The sequence below is a fragment of the Polyodon spathula genome, chromosome 6 (genome assembly GCF_017654505.1).
Source record: "Polyodon spathula isolate WHYD16114869_AA chromosome 6, ASM1765450v1, whole genome shotgun sequence".
NCBI lineage: Eukaryota > Metazoa > Chordata > Actinopteri > Acipenseriformes > Polyodontidae > Polyodon > Polyodon spathula.
Window position 1 is genome coordinate 52,867,829 of NC_054539.1, and position 18,145 is coordinate 52,885,973.

The 18,145-nt window shown below is 37.4% G+C and overlaps 1 protein-coding gene across 2 annotated transcripts in view; it reads right to left on the reverse strand.

Moving 5' to 3' along the window:
* Nucleotides 1-499: 499 nt before the first annotated feature.
* The window catches only part of LOC121317324 (MAM domain-containing glycosylphosphatidylinositol anchor protein 1-like), a 168,795-nt gene continuing 151,149 nt past the window's right edge, over nt 500-18,145 (reverse strand). Inside the window, exons 17-19 of one of the 2 annotated variants that reach the window (XM_041253138.1) lie at nt 14,027-14,135; nt 4,032-4,173; nt 502-3,609 (exon numbers count right to left, since the gene is read on the reverse strand). In XM_041253138.1, coding sequence (XP_041109072.1) covers nt 4,070-4,173; nt 14,027-14,135 — 213 coding nt within the window. In that variant the 3' untranslated portion in view covers nt 502-3,609; nt 4,032-4,069. Of the gene's footprint in view, nt 4,174-14,026; nt 14,136-18,145 lie in introns of both variants that reach the window. The other variant, XM_041253139.1, reaches the window with a different exon arrangement.

Genomic DNA, 18,145 nt, shown 5'->3' on the forward strand with positions numbered 1-18,145 from the left:
ATTGCAATACTATAGAGATTTGTTTGGAACTCTGTTTGAGAAAAGGGAAGTATTGTACTGTAATAATATAGCTACTTTTTGTTTTGAACCTATTGTTTATCGGGTTGCAGTTTTAGAATCTAGCCGCGGGTGTGGTGCAATTAAATGTTGAGCGAAAAACCCAGTTGTTTAGAGTGCTTTTTTAAAGTTTTTAGTCTGTTATTCTGAGTAGGGCAAGGTACAGTCATTTTGGGTTTTGCTTCTGTTTTCTTAGTTTGTTCTGTTTTTTTGTAGAATGTACCCACAGTGCGACCAGGCTTCTATCATTCACAATTCTCTAATGTGACTGTAAAGTGATTTAAAACAAGGTAGCCAGTCTAAATTCCTCTGGCTGTGGGTTTGTCACGTTTGTTCTTCAAGGAGCTCCTTCACAAATCAAAGAGACGTGTTTTAATGTTGCTTGTTTGTCTTGCTGTAGCCCTGGGGAGTCGTGTGATGGAGTAAAGAGCTGGAGAAATGAATAGGACTCACAGAGACACACAGCCAGCCAGTCTGACTCCATCTCAGTCCTGCCTGAAGCCTCATCACTGTGCTTTTTATTTTTATCAATTAATGTATATAACAAAATACAATTACCAGCTTGATTTAAGAACATTTGAGAGCGGAACGCAGATGACAATGTAATGAAATCTTATCACACAAACTCTCTCCTCTCTCATATCACCCTCCATGACAACAGCTTCCAGCCACACTGGCACTGCAGCCCTGAATCGTTCTACTGGTTTATTTGTTTCCTTTTAAAAGTTTAGCACAGGGAATGTGCAAGGTAATTTTACAGTTTTCCTATGGTTATAGTATGGTTATAGTACAGTTTTTATTTATGTATTTGTTTTGCCATACCTCTATGGGATTTACCATGCTTACACTATGCTTTAATGTAAGCAAGCTTACTCCTGTTTAAAGTGTGTCTACAGCATTGTAGAGTGTGAATACAGGCTTTTATTGTGCCTGCTGTGGCTATCTCAAATGGGTTAAAGAATGATAACATTATGTATTGCTAACAGATTGTTTTCCTGTATTTTCACTTAAGTTAGCAGAGTACAAGTATGCTCCAAAACATTCTTTCTTCTGCATAAGGGACATTGTACTCTATCTAGATTGGTGCAATGGCTCTCCTCGCAACTGATGAGTTAATAATACTGACATCACAATAAGACATGTACTGACTTCTCAACTAGAGAGCTTGTTCTTTAGCTTAATGGTAAATTTACCTTTGAATCATAAGGTTACCTGTTCACATCCAGACCTTGCCTCTCTGTTCAATTCAATGTGCCATTACAAACAATCAGGCCTCAAAACTTTGTTAAATGAACATACAAGTTTGTGTAAGACCGGCAATAATATTCACTGCTTAACATGGTCTTGGCCGTTTGCCATTGTTCTTAAGTACCTGAAGACACCTGGATGTTAGTTAGGATCTGACCAACACCTTGGGCAGGGTGTGCCAGATGTCCAGGAGAACATTCTTCAACAAGAACATTCTGTGACTCCCAAGCACTGGCCATTTCATGTAACAGATCAGAACCAAGCTTGTGTTCAAGCTAAATGTGTTCAAGCTATATGCATCCGAATACAGCAGCCACAATATTTTTAACCTAACAGGTTTAAATTATACTGGCAGTGTCTTTCTGCTCAATACATTGCCGGATACAAATATGCATTTCATAAATGATACAGGGCTGCAGGCAAATGCTTTGTTCTGAACTAAATCTTACAAAATATCTCTGAGATATATATTTTTCCTCTAAAATATTTTGATACATGATATAGAATATACAAAACCCAGCACCTGCCCTCTTTATATTTTCACCAGTCCACCTGTCAATGCACAGGATGCATCCATTTAAGTCAGGCCCTATAGTCTATACACAGAGCTCTGAACACAAGGCATTTAATACAATCATACTGGTCCTTAACCTGGATAAATGGTGATACTTGTTTATATGCATATAGATCAGAATCGACCTGTTCTTTGAAGTACATTTTTTATATTATTATCCATCATTCCCATGATCTACCTGTTGCTGAGTGAATATGAATACTAAGGTAGAACCTATAAAAGAGTTATACTGGTCTGCATACACATGTTATTTTTTTACACACACATGTGACACACATGAGTGACTGCTCTGCTCTAGTGTTTCCACTGCCCAGGGTTACTGTGCACTGTGTGCAGTGTTAACATGGGCTGGGGCGGGTATGGTTCTGAAGGGACTGCATTGTTTAAATAGAGGCTGAGACTGCTGGACTTAGGTTGCCTTGATTTGGGCTGCCTTGAAGATCAGAATTCCTAAGAGATGTATGAGCCCTGTTGAATAGAAGGCAGTCCACTCTGATTTCTTTTTTTTAGAACTGCAACCATATTCAAGCACCAGGGCACCAAACTAGCAGAAATGTAAACTATAGCACAGCGCTCCCTCGATTATTCACTTGTTTGGTTAATTCATTGTTAGGCCATGTTGACAGTAATATTAGCTACTTTTCAGACATGTCTGAATACATCCCAGCCCATTCTCTACACTCTTTTACTGCAAGGTTGTTGACCATCCTGAACTGTGGGAGGTAGGGCATTCAGGTACCAATTCTCTGCTGAAACATATCAGGGATTCGGCATCATTGACAATTTTTCAATCTAGATTAAAAACCTATTTGTTTGACAAAGCATTTAAGTTTGTTTATTTTGTGTTCAGCACTTTGACGTGTTTCACAGGTGCTTTATAAATCACTATTGTATGGTATTGTATTGTATTTAGAAATCCTGTACAAGGGTACTTCACGAATTCACAGCAATATGAATCAGATAGCGAAATCTGATTCATATCAAAAATACATAAAATACTGAAAAATGATTGACTGGCGACCCTGTGGGGGCACAGTGCTCATTGAGTGTGTTTCTTTGGGCATTGGCGCAGACACAGCTTCAGCTATAGAGAGGAGAGGAGAGGAGAGTCGCACTGTAGAGCAAAGCAGTCACTGCTCCTGCCAGCCACTCAGTTTTATGCACTGGGATACAATATATGAGTACAATTGAGCACATGCAGAGCTGTAACGGAGTACATGGGATACATGGATGTAAGCGATGCTTAGTCTCCGTACACAGGGAGATGGGCACAGCACTGGTGACGCCTACAGTCTCAAGACAGTGCAGCATGGTACTTGAGCACTAGCGGAATCAAACAAATAGTTCTGGCTATCTTCCCGTCCAGTTAATAAAATAAGATACAGAAACAGAGTTATTTTGATGTAATGAAGAAGAAACATAAGTAGTTCATCAAAACGGCAAAAAAAAGGGAAAAATCTGTACAAACTTGTGCTTCTTTTCTTTTGCATTCTTTTATAAAGGTAGAAAAAAAAATCCATTGATTTATCTGTCATCCCGAACAGAAGTGCAATCACAGGAAAGATCTTACTTTAGCAACACAAAGGGGGTCCCTTGCTTAGTTTGTTTTTTAAATAATTTCCCAGTCCTAGTCCACCGCCTGGTGTAACAATCAGCAGATTTCTGTGCAGCTCCCTCTGCAGGTTCACGCTGCTTAAAGTCTTTGGTAGATTTTTTGACACTTTGGTGTCCTGGCAAGGGAGGGAGAAAATAACAGAGAGGGAGAGGATAAAAACATTCAAATGGGGGAACAAAGGTAAAACAAGGGAGAGGAATAAAAATTGGTGTAACTGGGAAAAAAACAAGAAATGAGAAGATGGGATGAGGAAGGAAGGAAGGATGGATGGGTGGACAAAAGAGGGAGAAAATACTGAAAGTGGAGGGAGAAAATGCTGAGAGTGAGACTGGGTATGATATAATGGGGATGAGAAAATATGCAGAATGAAGGAGAGGATGGGTTTGGTATTTAGTTGTTTTGAGTTGATAGTTAAAAAAGGTAAAAGAAAGAAAGATGAGAGAGAGGGGGGGAGAGAGAGAGAGAGAGAGAGAGAGAGAGAGAGAGAGAGAGAGAGAGAGAGAGAGAGAGAGAGGAGCAGGGGAAGTAGTAGTCCACCTGCAGACAAGTAGGTAGGTAGTCATCTTTAATCGTCATCATCTATGGAACAGGGCTGTTGAGGTCAGCAGCATGACCAGCGCAAGCAGCACAGTGTAGGTGGTCAAGGAGAGAGCTGCTGAGGATCCCTTCACGGACACCGCTGGAAAGAAAGAGAAGACAGTGAGACCCCACTCCCACTGCTCCATACACACACACTAGTGCATTACAACCAGGGCTTCTGAGAGGCCAAGGAAGGTGGAACTAACCCAGGGGTGGAATTATGCTGGTACTGGGTACCGAGACTTATTTGATCCGCTTTTCACCCAACATGCATGTATTCCATCCACTCTGACACAGTCCACTAGCGTTCTATTAGAAAGCTGTCTCATCACAGAAACTAACAATCATTACAATATTCTTGAAATTAATTAATGGATGACCTATTTTACTTTGTTCTTGGCAGCAAGATCATGAGAAGTTATTTTGCAGCTTTGGTGCCAATCATTAATAAACCAATCGGTCAGTCTCATCCTACTATGGATTTATATGATTGGTCAATAACGTTATTAAAATCATGCATTTACCAGTGTTTGATGTGCTGTGATTGGTACCCTCCCCTGATATTGACTACTAATTCTCTGTGAAGGAATGGAAAGCGGTTGTTCATAAAATGAATGACCTAAGTTAACTATTAGGGGATTTTTAATTTAGTCTCCTGATTTTTTCTTTTAAACCTTCAAAACAAGGAATATGCCATAATTTGTCAAATATAGGTGTTTTCTGAGTCCGAGTCTTGAGTCCAAGTTTAAGTCTGAGTCACTATCATCCGAGTCCTTGTATGAGTCACAAGTCCTTGACATTGAGTGTAGATTCGGAAGAGTCCTTCAAACAAACTCAAATCAATTTTCATTCAATTTGTGGTAGTAGTGGGGGAATAGTTTACAAAAAAAAAAAAAAAGATTTTTGATTTCAACTTGTCTGTCACTATCTTTTCTTTTGTAATTGGAATTAGAATACTGTTTGATTTGTTCCTGAAGTTTATAGATAAGCTTTAAATTCAAGTTTGTGGATTACATTAAAAACGAATAAATTCAATTTAAAAAAAAGGTGTAAAAGACCAAGAACAGCATAACGAACAGATTTGGGGCTTCCCATTTTTCAAAGTGGATGTTGTTTAGGCATGGGAGAGCAAGCGCAGTGCTTACCTGAAAATAACTCTACACGGGTAAGAAATATTTTCAACTTTCGCCGCGCCGTGATGTAAACTACCAGCAGCTAATCAGGGGAAAGTAGGAGGCTCCTTTGCGAGGAAGAAATAAAAAAAATTAAAAAATGGATGTAGCAGGGCGAGCAGCCATGTACAGTGTTTATTTTAGAACAGGATCTCCCCTTCTGCCCCTGTGTTATTTTGTATTTGTTTATTATTTTGTATGACGGCGCAGCCGTGCATTTTTGTGTTATTGTTTTAAAAATGTATTTGTTTATAAACGTTTTGTTTTGCAGCGTGGATGGGAAGCCCCATCCACCTTATTAAAACCCGTGCAGAAGATGGCCATCTCCCGAATTAATTAAGTGATTAATTTATTGCTAATCGTCACCTGTATAAATACCTGCAGCTCTCTCCATATTAAAGTGGGTGTTCAGAAGTGGAGAACAGGAGAACGGGAGAGATATTCAAAAAAGAATAAGGATCCGTGAAGGCTACTGTCCAGCCAGACGTTAGCATTTATTTTTGTGTTCGTGATTTATTCTGTTTAATTGTTTTATTTCTGCTCTGTGAGCAAGTGTTTATTTTTGTTCAAATATATATATATATATATATATATATATATATATATATATATATATATATATATATATATATTGTTAATTAATAAAACGACGCATGCGCCACTGCACTGTACCTTCTGTTTTGGATGTGCTTCTTCTGGTCTGAGTCCCCGCAAAGCTATTTCCTGCCACAATGGAGGAAAAGCTTGTGGTTCTGATTTCAGATTTTCCATAGTTGTATCATACAACATTAAGTAGGGTTGAAATCTGCCTTCATCAAACCGGAGTTCCTGTATCAGCCAATGATATTCTCCATACTCTCTTCTTTTCTTGAGGATGTCACGGACCCACGTGATCTTACATTTTTCTCTGGTAGAGCAGGGCGATGGCAATTCTCTTTTTTCTTTGCTGTTCATTGTTCCAGGTATTGTGTTGTCAGATGCACAGGACCACTGATTGTTGCCGCTTTTACAGTTTCCCTCTCAAAAGTTTGATATGATGGGATAGCAATAGTTGCATTTTTAATCATGTGTATAGGATAATGCTCAATAATATCAATGTATAATGATGCCTTTAACTCACACTCTCTTTGCCAATACCCAGCAAACCAGACAAAACTCACAACAAAGAAAATAAAATCAAAATTTTTAAAAGCAACATCTTTTTATTTTATTTGAAACAACACAATTGCCTGATATTTTGGGTAATTGTGGGGGATTATGATGGTGGGCCACCCCCCTCCCCAAGGGGTTAAAATGTATTTTACATAAAAAGGAATAAATGTTTTGCACCTCATTACTTATATATATATAATATATATATATATATATATATATATATATATATATATATATATATATAATTTTTTTTTTTTTTTTATTTTTTTTACTAAGCTTTGTGTCTTCTGTATAAAAAGAATTTTCCCTTCCACCTGGCATTTACTGTTTGTTGCTTGGTAACCAAAAGTCACTGTACATTTAGCCGTGATGTAACAACAGTGGTCTGCAGCGACTGCAGAGTGGCAGGCAAGGTGGCGGCATGCGTGCCGCGTCTGGTGTGAATGCCCCTTAACTCTTACTATGATTGGCTGCAAAGACAACAGAGCTAACCAGTGATTGGTTGTACAGTATTTATTTGTTAGCCTATTTGTTTTTCTATGGGTCTCTTGCTATATCACAGCCCTCGATATATAGTAGATTTCTTTTGGACCCCGACACCCAAGATATATGGGTGGTGTATTTTAATCAAATCTAATCACAAAAAGTAAACGTTTCGCCAGTTGAACTTAAAACTACACATTTTTAATTATTTATGTCTAGACACACTGTTGGCAAGGTTCCCCACAAAAAGTTAATAAAACATTACAAATATTACTGTCTTACCTTACCTAAGATGTCTTGACAGCAACTGGATTAAAGAAAAAAATACCCTCCTATTTACAAGTACAACGTAACAAAGTCTGTGCCATCCCTGCTTTGCTGAACACACGGTCCTTCGGGACTGATGTTGCAGGGATACTTAACATGCTCTTTGCCAAGGCTGCTAGTCTGGTTATTTTTCCACCAAATCAATAACTGGCCATTTTAATTCAAGAAGGCGTTCAAACATATAAACTGTGTTCCACTTTGTTTGTATGTCCTGTATTAACTTGAGTGGTGCTTTGTCTGTGTTGAGCATTTCTGTCTGTTTCCTATTTAAAACACTTGTTGCCATCTCACTCTTTTTAAAATGTGCAACCAGTCTCCTTGCTGCTGCCACTAACATATGGACTCATCGTCCATCCTCCAAGCTTTTCTGAGTACAGAGCTCACGCTTTCCACGCTACCAAAAAGTAACACAGCACGCTCGCTTGCAGAAAGCAAAGACATTGCTCTGCACACGTTGGCCGCGTTGTCAAAAACACAAGCTATTACTTTTGTAGCCACTTCAGACTCTGTGTTTATCTGATTGATCGCGTCTGCTAAATTCACAGCTGTGTGTCTTTTGTGTAATTTTTGTCTCGCAATACCTTTGACTTGAGTTCCCAGTTTTGCTTAATTTAATTACAGGTAACTGTTAAAATCGCTTTTTGTGCCATGCTTGTCCATACATCGGTAGTGATGGATATTGATTTACACTCCTGACTTAAATCCTGTCAAAACTTTTCTTTTGCATGTTCGTGGTGCAGAGTAATGATTTTGGAGATTGTCTTTCGACAGGGCATTTCATAGCCCAGAGCAAGATTCGCAATCAGATTTTTAAACACAGCTCCCTCTACTATACTAACAGGTCTGATATCTTGTGTGACAACATCCACTATCAGGCCTGTTATTTCATTTGCTCTGATGCTTTTTAGAGCAACTTTCTTTCCAAAATAAGCTGTAACTGAAGGTGTTGCTTCCTTTAGTTTTTATTTACTTGTGTTCCTGCTGTCGTGTTTTGTTGGGTGCTTTCTTACTAATGATCCCGCAGGTTGGTGGTATTGCCACAGAAGCTCATTAAAACTCCACAAACAGTGCATTTTACCTTTCCATTTTGTTCTTTTATAAAAAATAAAAAAAACACAACTTCCAAACATCTGACGGAATTATTTATAATTAAATTAAATCGAAAATTTAACTAGCAAAATCTGATCCTGAAATGCGGCCTACCTCTATCCCTTCTCTAAGTTTTTGTTTTTGTTTTTGTCACACTTACTCTGAAAACGTACATGCTGCGTAGTGGGCGGGGAGTTTTTTTATTATTATCATTATTTAAAGGAACTCATATTACGTTAGTCATATTAAACTCATATTATGTTACTCATATTAACTTCAGAACTATCTTTACCTGATGCTTTCAAAACAAGTTTTCACTTTGAAAGTCTTGGGGAACGTTTGTGATATACTCTCACATAAATCCTATGATCTGCCTGTTGCTCAGTCTATGCAAATACAAAGGAAAAAAAATTGGAACTGAGTGAAGTAGACAAACATTTCAGCTAGTACTTCAAAACCAGCATGTCTGCGTCACAACATGGCTACCTATATTTCCAATACTGGAAAAACTGCCACAGTAGAAGTTCTTCACAAGACCCTGTGAACAGGATGACTGTAGTGGTGACGTCAGACTCGGAAGAACATAGACTCCAAAACAAGGAATGGCGGGTGAAAACTGAGCCGGGGCGCTCAGTATATTTATTAAATGATTAACAGAAAATAAAAGATGTAAACAAAACCAAACACAAACATAGAGGCGCATTGGCAAAACAAATAAACAAGTATCATGCTGGTTTTTCACCAGCACATATAGCAATTGTTTACACTACTACTTTTTTCCACAGACTTGCGTCTCTCCTCTAGCACCCACCCTCCTAATGAGCCTGGAGTGCATCTTTTTACAGTCTGTGGCTGGAGCCTTAATTACCTAATTTGATATAATAATTACCTTAAGGCTCCAGCCACATTCCCACGACGGTATTAGGGAAGGGGTTTTAACTCGATCTCCACCGACTACACAATATAAAGACCGGCTTTTCTTCTGTCTCAAAACAGTAAATAAGACAGACGGTGCTCAACCGCCCGCACATAAACAATATAATAATAATAATAACAAAATAATCAAAGGGATGGGACACTCTGCCACAGACCCTTAAGGAATAACGGTGATGATTATTTTTGGTGAATAATAAACATTCTGAGAATATTCTCAATTAAATGTAAAATTAGAACCCCCTCTAACTATATCCTTGGTACTGTGTGTTAATATTTTACCCTTTATCATCAAGGAAATTCATGGTTAAATTCATTTTAATATAAGCATTTCTCAGATATTTAATTCTGTTGTCTGTGCGACATGCTGTGGGGATTGGGTTGTTAACACCGATTCCAGAACTTCAAAGGTTGTAGGTAAGGCACAGACCACAAACTGTGTTAACTCTTTGAAGGTCGCCTTCCAAAATGCTATCTGATTGTCTGGCCTCCTAAGGTGTCATAAAACTTATCAAGCAAGTTATAGTGATGATGCAGTTGTACCATTATTGTGTTAAAAGTTAGTTATAATGCTTTAACAATAATATAATTACATAACTTGTGGACACAAGTTTAATAGTTATTTTAAGTGAGTTTCCCAATAAAGTTGAAAGATTTGAATATTATAAACCAAAAACTATTTTTAAATATTATCCTTTGATTGTGTTATTGTATATTTTGTATAGAAAATGAATGTAAAATTTGTATGCTTCTCCAGTGAATGTAACTAAAGTTATATTGAATAGGAGGTTTCAATGATAAATGTAAAATCCTTTGATAATGAAATAAGCAGATACATTGCATTTCTAACACACCCTTTTTCTGTGACACGCAATTGTCTATCAAATACTGTGAACCAATGGAAGGACCGACAAGGATTTGTTTACAGTACAAGGGAACGCCTATACATCATGTTTTAAAAACTCAAAAAAAGGATTTTCTTTCTCTCTGGACTCTCTGGGCTTTCTCTGGATTTGCTCTATCTTCAGAACATCTCGTCGTTCTCAAACCACCAAACTCTGAAGTTCTTCAACGAAGACGCAATGATGTAATCTTCAAAGCTGTCCTTGAGAAGATGGGCTTCCTCCGGAACAATGAAAGCTTTTGCCTACAGACTTCACAGAGATACTGCACTGTGCTGGTGCACAACTAACTTCTATAGAGGACGACTGTGTTAAGAAGACTTTGTTTTAAACATCACACCAACAGAAGTTGGTAGTTGGTATAAGTATCAACCTTATATTGTGTGTTTACAAGTAACTGAACTGAAGCCATGCTTTTGATATCATCACAATATGTAATGTGTGTCTATTCATCTAGATGCTGGAACATTGTACATGCGTACTTAGCCACTTGGAAGCTGGCGCATGTATATCTAATGCGTGACTCAACCAAACAATGCATGATGAACTATTAAGACTCCTTCACTAATGCAGAACTCTATAAGAACATAAGAAAGTTTACAAACGAGAGGAAACCATTCGGCCCATCTTGCTCGTTTGGTTGTTAGTAGCTTATTGATCCCAGAATCTCATCAAGCAGCTTCTTGAAGGATCCCAGGGTGTCAGCTTCAACAACATTACTGGGGAGTTGATTCCAGACCCTCACAATTCTCAGTGTAAAAAAGTACCTCCTATTTTCTGTTCTGAATGTCCCTTTGTCTAATCTCCATTTGTGACCCCTGGTCCTTGTTTCTTTTTTCAGGCTGAAAAAGTCCCTTGGGTCGACATTGTCAATACCTTTTAGAATTTTGAATGCTTGAATTAGGTCGCCGCGGTCTTCTTTGTTCAAGACTGAACAGATTCAATTCTTTTAGCCTGTCTGCATATGACATGCCTTTTAAGCCTGGAATAATTCTGGTCGCTCTTCTTTGCACTCTTTCTAGAGCAGCAATATCTTTTTTATACTGAGGTGACCAGAACTGCACACAATATTCAAGATGAGGTCTTACTAGTGCATTGTACAGTTTTAACATTACTTCCCTTGATTGAAATTCAACACTTTTCACAATGTATCCGAGCACTTTGTTAGCCTTTTTTATAGCTTCCCCACATTGTCTAGATGAAGACATTTCTGAGTCAACAAAAACTCCTAGGTCTTTTTCATAGATTCCTTCTCCAATTTCAGTATCTCCCATATGATATTTATAATGCACATGTTTATTTCCTGCGTGCAGTACCTTACACTTTTCTTTATTAAATGTCATTTGCCATGTGTCTGCCCAGTTCTGAATCTTGTCTAGATCATTTTGAATGACCTTTGCTGCTGCAACAGTGTTTGCCACTCCTCCTACTTTTGTGTCGTCTGCAAATTTAACAAGTTTGCTTACTATACCAGAATCTAAATCATTAATGTAGATTAGGAATAGCAGAGGACCTAATACTGATCCCTGTGGTACACCACTGGTTACCATACTCCATTCTGAGGTTTTTCCTCTAATCAGTACTTTCTGTTTTCTACATGTTAACCACTCCCTAATCCATGTACATGCGTTTCCTTGAATCCCAACTGCGTTCAGTTTGAGAATTAATCTTTTGTGCGGGACTTTGTCAAAAGCTTTCTGGAAATCTAAATAAACCATGTCATATGCTTTGCAATTATCCATTATCAATGTTGCATCCTCAAAAAAATCAAGCAAGTTAATTAGACACAATCTCCCTTTCCTAAAACCATGTTGACTGTCTCCCAGGACCCTGTTACCATATAGGTAATTTTCCATTTTGGATCTTATTATAGTTTCCATAAGTTTGCATATAATAGAAGTCAGGCTTACTGGTCTGTAGTTACCTGGTTCAGTTTTGTTTCCCTTTTTGTGGATCGGTATTACGTTTGCAATTTTCCAGTCTGTCGGTACCACCCCTGTGTCAAGAGACTGCTGCATGATCTTGGTTAGCGGTTTGTAAATAACTTCTTTCATTTCTTTGAGTACTAGGCCAGAGAGCACATCAAGGATTAATTATGAACATTTAACAATGCATTACTTTTCCTTGAATGTTTTGTTTTGTTTCTTCTTTATACATATGTTTTAATTATGAAGCCTAACCTTTATTCTTCTGCCTTTGAGAATATGAATAAATGCAGTAATAATTTGGATTGTTAGGTTTATTTGTATCTTATAACAAATACACATTTATGATTGATTTGAAATACTTAAACATACATAATATTAATTATTAATCTCTTTTCATCATGAATCTAGGGATAATTAAGCTAGAATCGCTAGTTCTTATTGAGGTATTGTGTTTATTATGGTTAATAATTACATTCTGAGCTATAATGGGTATTTTCTTTAATGGTAATTGACATAAACCCTAGATATACAACATAAATATGCACAACATAATTGAATACTAGGGGTGGGACTACAATTCCACAAATTCACTTCAGAGAAGATGTAAGACAAGACAGATAATCACAAACATAAATGAGTTTTAGTTATTTGATCACGACAAGTTCTATATTAAATAGCACTGCACATTGTTATTGATTGATACTCAGGTATTGTGCAAACAAGTAAAAAACGGAATGCATTGTTTTGTGTTCAGTCATTAACACATGTTATTACATTTAATTAATACGGAACAACTTCAAATTTCTTAACGGTAATTACTCGGAAAATAATAGTACAGGCACACCCCTATTCCATACTCTGAGTTTGAACAGTGAAGAAAGGGCCATGTGCTTGTGTACAGTGTGCAACTGTTAATGTTTCTTCAGTGGTAGATTCTGCTGTAATGCTCTCCTGTTTAATTAATAATAACCCCAATGCAGTACAGCTGTAATCTGAAAAAACAACTCAGCGACATGTATTGAATTCATTTCACTTGATTCTATTGTTTAATTACCTCGCCCTTCTGTCCCAGTTATGTCAGATGCCTTCAAGGTGGTTACTGCTTCTTTGTCTACATATTATAATAAATGCATACATAATTTAGTGTATACCAATGTGATAATGCACTTAAAATAATTATCATACATCCCTTTTTATTTAAAACTTCAGATGAGGTGTTTTAAAGGTATTTTTTTTATTATGATTTACAATGAAAAATTGTTACCATGGTACCTAACTTTACTAGCTGAAGGATATTTTCCTTAATGAGAATTCTGAATAATTGTATGGTATTTTGTGTATAATTGTGATTCTTAAGAATATGGATAGCTTTTATTAATTGCACTGAGATATTCATTAACCTCTGTGCTACATATTAGTCTTACTGAAGCAGAGTGATATTTCTGTTCCATGTAAATCAGATCCTCAGGGAGAGAACAAAACTAATTTCAATCTGCAAATGAGTCACGGGACTAAAGTAGAGTAAATCCATCTCCAGACATGGCTTTTAAAATTATTTTTTTTGTTGTTTTATTATGCAAGGAATCGCTGGAAAGGTAAAATAACAATAAACTCCACCAATCTTTTCACAGAACAAGCATACTTTTCAGACGTATTTTGACTTTAATTTTTTATTCTGAAAATCTACTAAATGGTTTCCCAGGTCTCCCTGCACAGATTAGATTTAATTGAAAACAGTTTCACTGATAATACACTGAAAAGACTTCATTATGATGCTGACTCTATAAGTCAATCTCAACCAATTAAAATGCTTATCCCAGACTCCAATCATTCTCAGCACTGATGTCATTCTTTGCAGATCAAGCTGTTGTGTGGGTGATAGGTGTGTTTGTAACCAGCACCATATAAAAAATATAACAGCTCCATTCAAAATAAGAAACAGCACTTTCCACACCAGGGCTTACCTTCAGACGTTGTTTCCCTGTACATTGGGCATTTGCCTCTCACCACACAGATGTCATCGATTGCAATGTCCCCTTCATAGCTACTGCCCCTAACACCCTCAAATACAACCTGCAGAGTTATAGAGAGAGAGGGAGGGAGAGGTAATTGATTACTGTAGACAGTCTAAATCAGCATGTGTGTGTGTGTCAGTCATCAATACAGCACTCCCTTATAAACAAATAAATAATTCCTACATCCATATTAAACCTTTTAATTAAATTGCTCCCAGGACCTGGAACCATTTTCAGAAAGATCTAAACACAGTATCCTGGTATCTCTGCAGGATTTCAAGTACATAATTGATATCTATATAACAGAAATCTATTAGTTTTACATAATGTTTTCATTTTTTTTTTTTTTTTTTTTTTTTTTTTTTTTTTTAGTAAACTTGCAGATAGTGATTTTGACAGTGTCTTAATTCAGCTGGATGTGTATGTGTGTGTGTGTGTGTGTGTGTGTGTGTGTGTGTGTGTGTGTGTGTGTGTGTGTGATGTATATATCTATTTGCTATCTTCTCTGCTAGGTCTTACTTTTAAAAGAGATTTGTGGTCTCAAGTGACTTTCTGGTAAAATAACAGTAAAATAAATGCTGAATATAAATATTCAGAAATAGCCTGTCTGCGCTTGTGGCAGGGGGAATGTCTTTAATGTAAATAGTGGGAGTGTAAGGATGGCACGGATGGGGTTAAAAGTGACTCTGCCAGCAATCACAGGTGTGCTCATTCCTCAGCTGGGTAATTTATGCTAATTGGGGAGTGGCCATGTGTATAAAAGCAAAGAGAAATCCTGTTTGGTGAAGGTGTTATAGAAGTGTTTTTTGGAGACCTTGTTCGGTGAAGGGGAATGCCCAGCCTGACTGTAGAGTTGTTTTGTTTGATTTGTGTATTTTGTGTGATAAATGTGAACAGCAGCGCCTAAACTGCAGGTTATAGGATCTGAGTCTCATTGTTTTCGCTATTTTGCTACAGCGCTTATTGAAATGTGCTCACTCAGTATTGGCAACCATTACCTTAGCACGTTAACATTAAAAGGTTTTACCCATGAAGAAAAAAACACGGTGCAACATGGTTTAAGCACCTAAGCTGTGTGCATTCACTGTGACGTTACATCTTCACACACTCTCATGCCTTGTGCATTGAGTTTCATTGTGACCAGGATGGAAACAGATTGGTACAATTTTATGGGAAATTGGGCTATTTGTCATATGAATAATATGAAGACCATGGCCCCATTTTTTACTGTGCCATAATGATAAGACATGACTTGTGTAAAATCATGTTATAATTACACCTGTTTCATATTTTCCTTTTTCTCTTAAATTACAATTATTTCCATATTACTTGCTACTAAAACATTTTCAACACAACTTAATAAAGGAAAGTGGAAAATCCAGGCCCATATTTTCAATGCTTAGTAACATCTGTCAACTAAATTCAACAAGTTCTGAGAATACACCGCTGCTATTTAGGATTAGGGTTTGTTTTGGGGAATAGAGAAAAACACAAATGAAAAAGAAAGTACAATAGATTGGTTTGCATCCCCAGAGCTCGCTGCTAGGACACAGATTCTGAAGTGGGACAGCGGATGTGTTTGAGGTAAATTAATAAGCATGGCCACCACTGCAGCTTAATGATAATTATATTTCTCAAGTAATTGTCAAACAGGGATTATTTCTTCTTTATATTCACTTGTGTGAGTGTTAATTATGCCTCAGACTCTGCCCATTGCGAAATCCATTACGCTCCAAGCAATAAAGAGGATGCCTCACTAATTTTACTTTGTTTTAATAGACCGGTTTCTTCACTCATGTTGTATTGCTTATTAAGATGCAGGAGGGAGACACTCATTTACCAGTCACTTAAACACAACATGTGCAGTACTGGCAATGCATGTTTTATGCCACTTTATCTCCCGCTGATAGCATTATAAGTGCTTTGTTAAAACAATAAGAGTGCTAGACAAGTCTCGGTCTCTGGGATGTAGGAACAGGGCACCCCACATTTGTTGTTATCTCTGAGAACTAGGCGTTTGCACTGTGAAAGAGAAATTTTCCAGTGGACACTCAGTGTGTCACGGGGAGATCTACAGAGTGAGACAACTCAGTACACAAATGGAGACTGTTAACTCTGAGTATGCTGATGTCAATATTATGAACTAATCAGTCGGCGACTCGTCAGAGGAGACTCTGCCTATCCAAGTTCTCCACTTAGTCATGTTGTACATTCGGAGGAGGCAGATGCACTCTTGTCTCCTCTGTAGTTATGATTAGCATGTCTATTAGCCAATCACATTCTTCCATGTCTTCAGCTGGCTTGCATGGAATGCTGAATCAAGCCATCTAAAAAATAACCAAGGGTGGCATGCCTCCCCGCCCCTCCCCTTTTTCCTGCTTTAGCCAATCACCGGATGTGTGCCCTCCCACACTGATGCTAATATTGACAAGAGTGAATTAAAAGTATTGTTTCTGTTTGTAAATAGATATGTTTCATATATACAGAATGGTATATTATTATTTTGTTGGTATTTATTTAAGATTAGCAAATTAAGTGGATAGAATGTGCTTGATTTTTGTCTGCCTTTCTCCTGCCTTAACAACTTTGTTTAGAAAATATTTTATGCATACTATGTTAAAGGGATGTGGTCTTGAAATCTAAATGCTATATTAATGTTGTATACAGTGCATTTAAAAAAATAAGCTGGCAGTGTGTAACAGTAATGTTTATTAGAATAAATTATAATGGGCTACTGTTTTCTTTCCTCTGCTGGCTAGTGAAGAAAATGCATTTAACAGCCTTGAATTGGGGTAAAATGTTAAGAAGATATGAAACGTGTTGTCAGTCACAATACAATAATAATATTCTACTGCTGCTGGGGGCTTAAGGGAATTTTTTTGGCCACCAAAGTGTGTGGGGTGTGAGGGTTGTAACTTTGAGGTTTGGCCCATGCCAAGTGTTGTCACAGTGGAATAAACGTTTTTTCAAGATAAGTCAAAAAATGTCTGTCATACAAACACAGGAATGTATGGTACGTGTGCCACCACTAGATCCCTGCCACCAAGGATTTACATACCCTGCTGGAGATTATAAATATTTTATATTAATGCTGAAAGGAAATGTTACTTATTAATGAGTCCTTAATATTTAAAAAAAAGTCTCTTACTGTCACTACTTTTTATATTTGATATCTGGTTAAACACAGGAGATGCGGAAGTCAATATGTCAGTCATTGGTTGTGAACCTTGCAAGTCGATTGTCTAAAAAATAGTCCACAATCCTTATTAAAAACCAACCAGACGGACTCTGCCATTATTGCTCAATAACAGAATGACAAATAAAGCACAGCTGAAATGAACTCATTTTCAACACCTGCTCTAAAAACACTGCTTACTGATGAATCACTTCACACTGGTACTGATAAATAAATAAGTAAAACCCTGGCAGTAATATCTCTAAATGTGCTAGGTGTCTGGCCAGTAGGGTTCGCTGTAGTGTGATTAGGAGAAGGTATCCCTGACGGTTTCCCATCCCCCACCCTGGGAGTGTCAGAGTTAATGTGACGACCCCTTTGGAGTCCTCAGCAAAGTGCTGCCTCTTTGCACAGCCCGGGCTCGAACTAGTGCCATCCAAGCTGTGTGACTCATCCTGCTTTAATGGGATGAGCCACTGTGGGGGTCCCTGTAATACCACAAATTCTGTAGATCTATATCAAAGTGTTTTTTTTTAGCTGTAACTGGCAAAACAGGACTATTAGCCATGTACTAACTACCTACGCAGACCAATATTTACAACTTTTGAGCTGACCAGGGATGCTAGGTTTGGGTCATAGAAAAAGGAAATTGTTCCTGTTGTATTATTTTGGCTTCTTCACTAAAGCTCAAGTTGCAGTTTAGCACTTGTCTTTGCTTTGTTTTCTGCCTCCTCCGCTATCTTGATATAATACATTCGATTAATTTGAATTCAATCTAGACATAGGTATTGTTTTTAGCATTGTTTAGTACTTTTGTTGTATATTAATCAATAGTTAATCAGTTCACATAAAGGGTAACTGTACAGTCTTATTAGAACGGTCCCGGCTTGAAG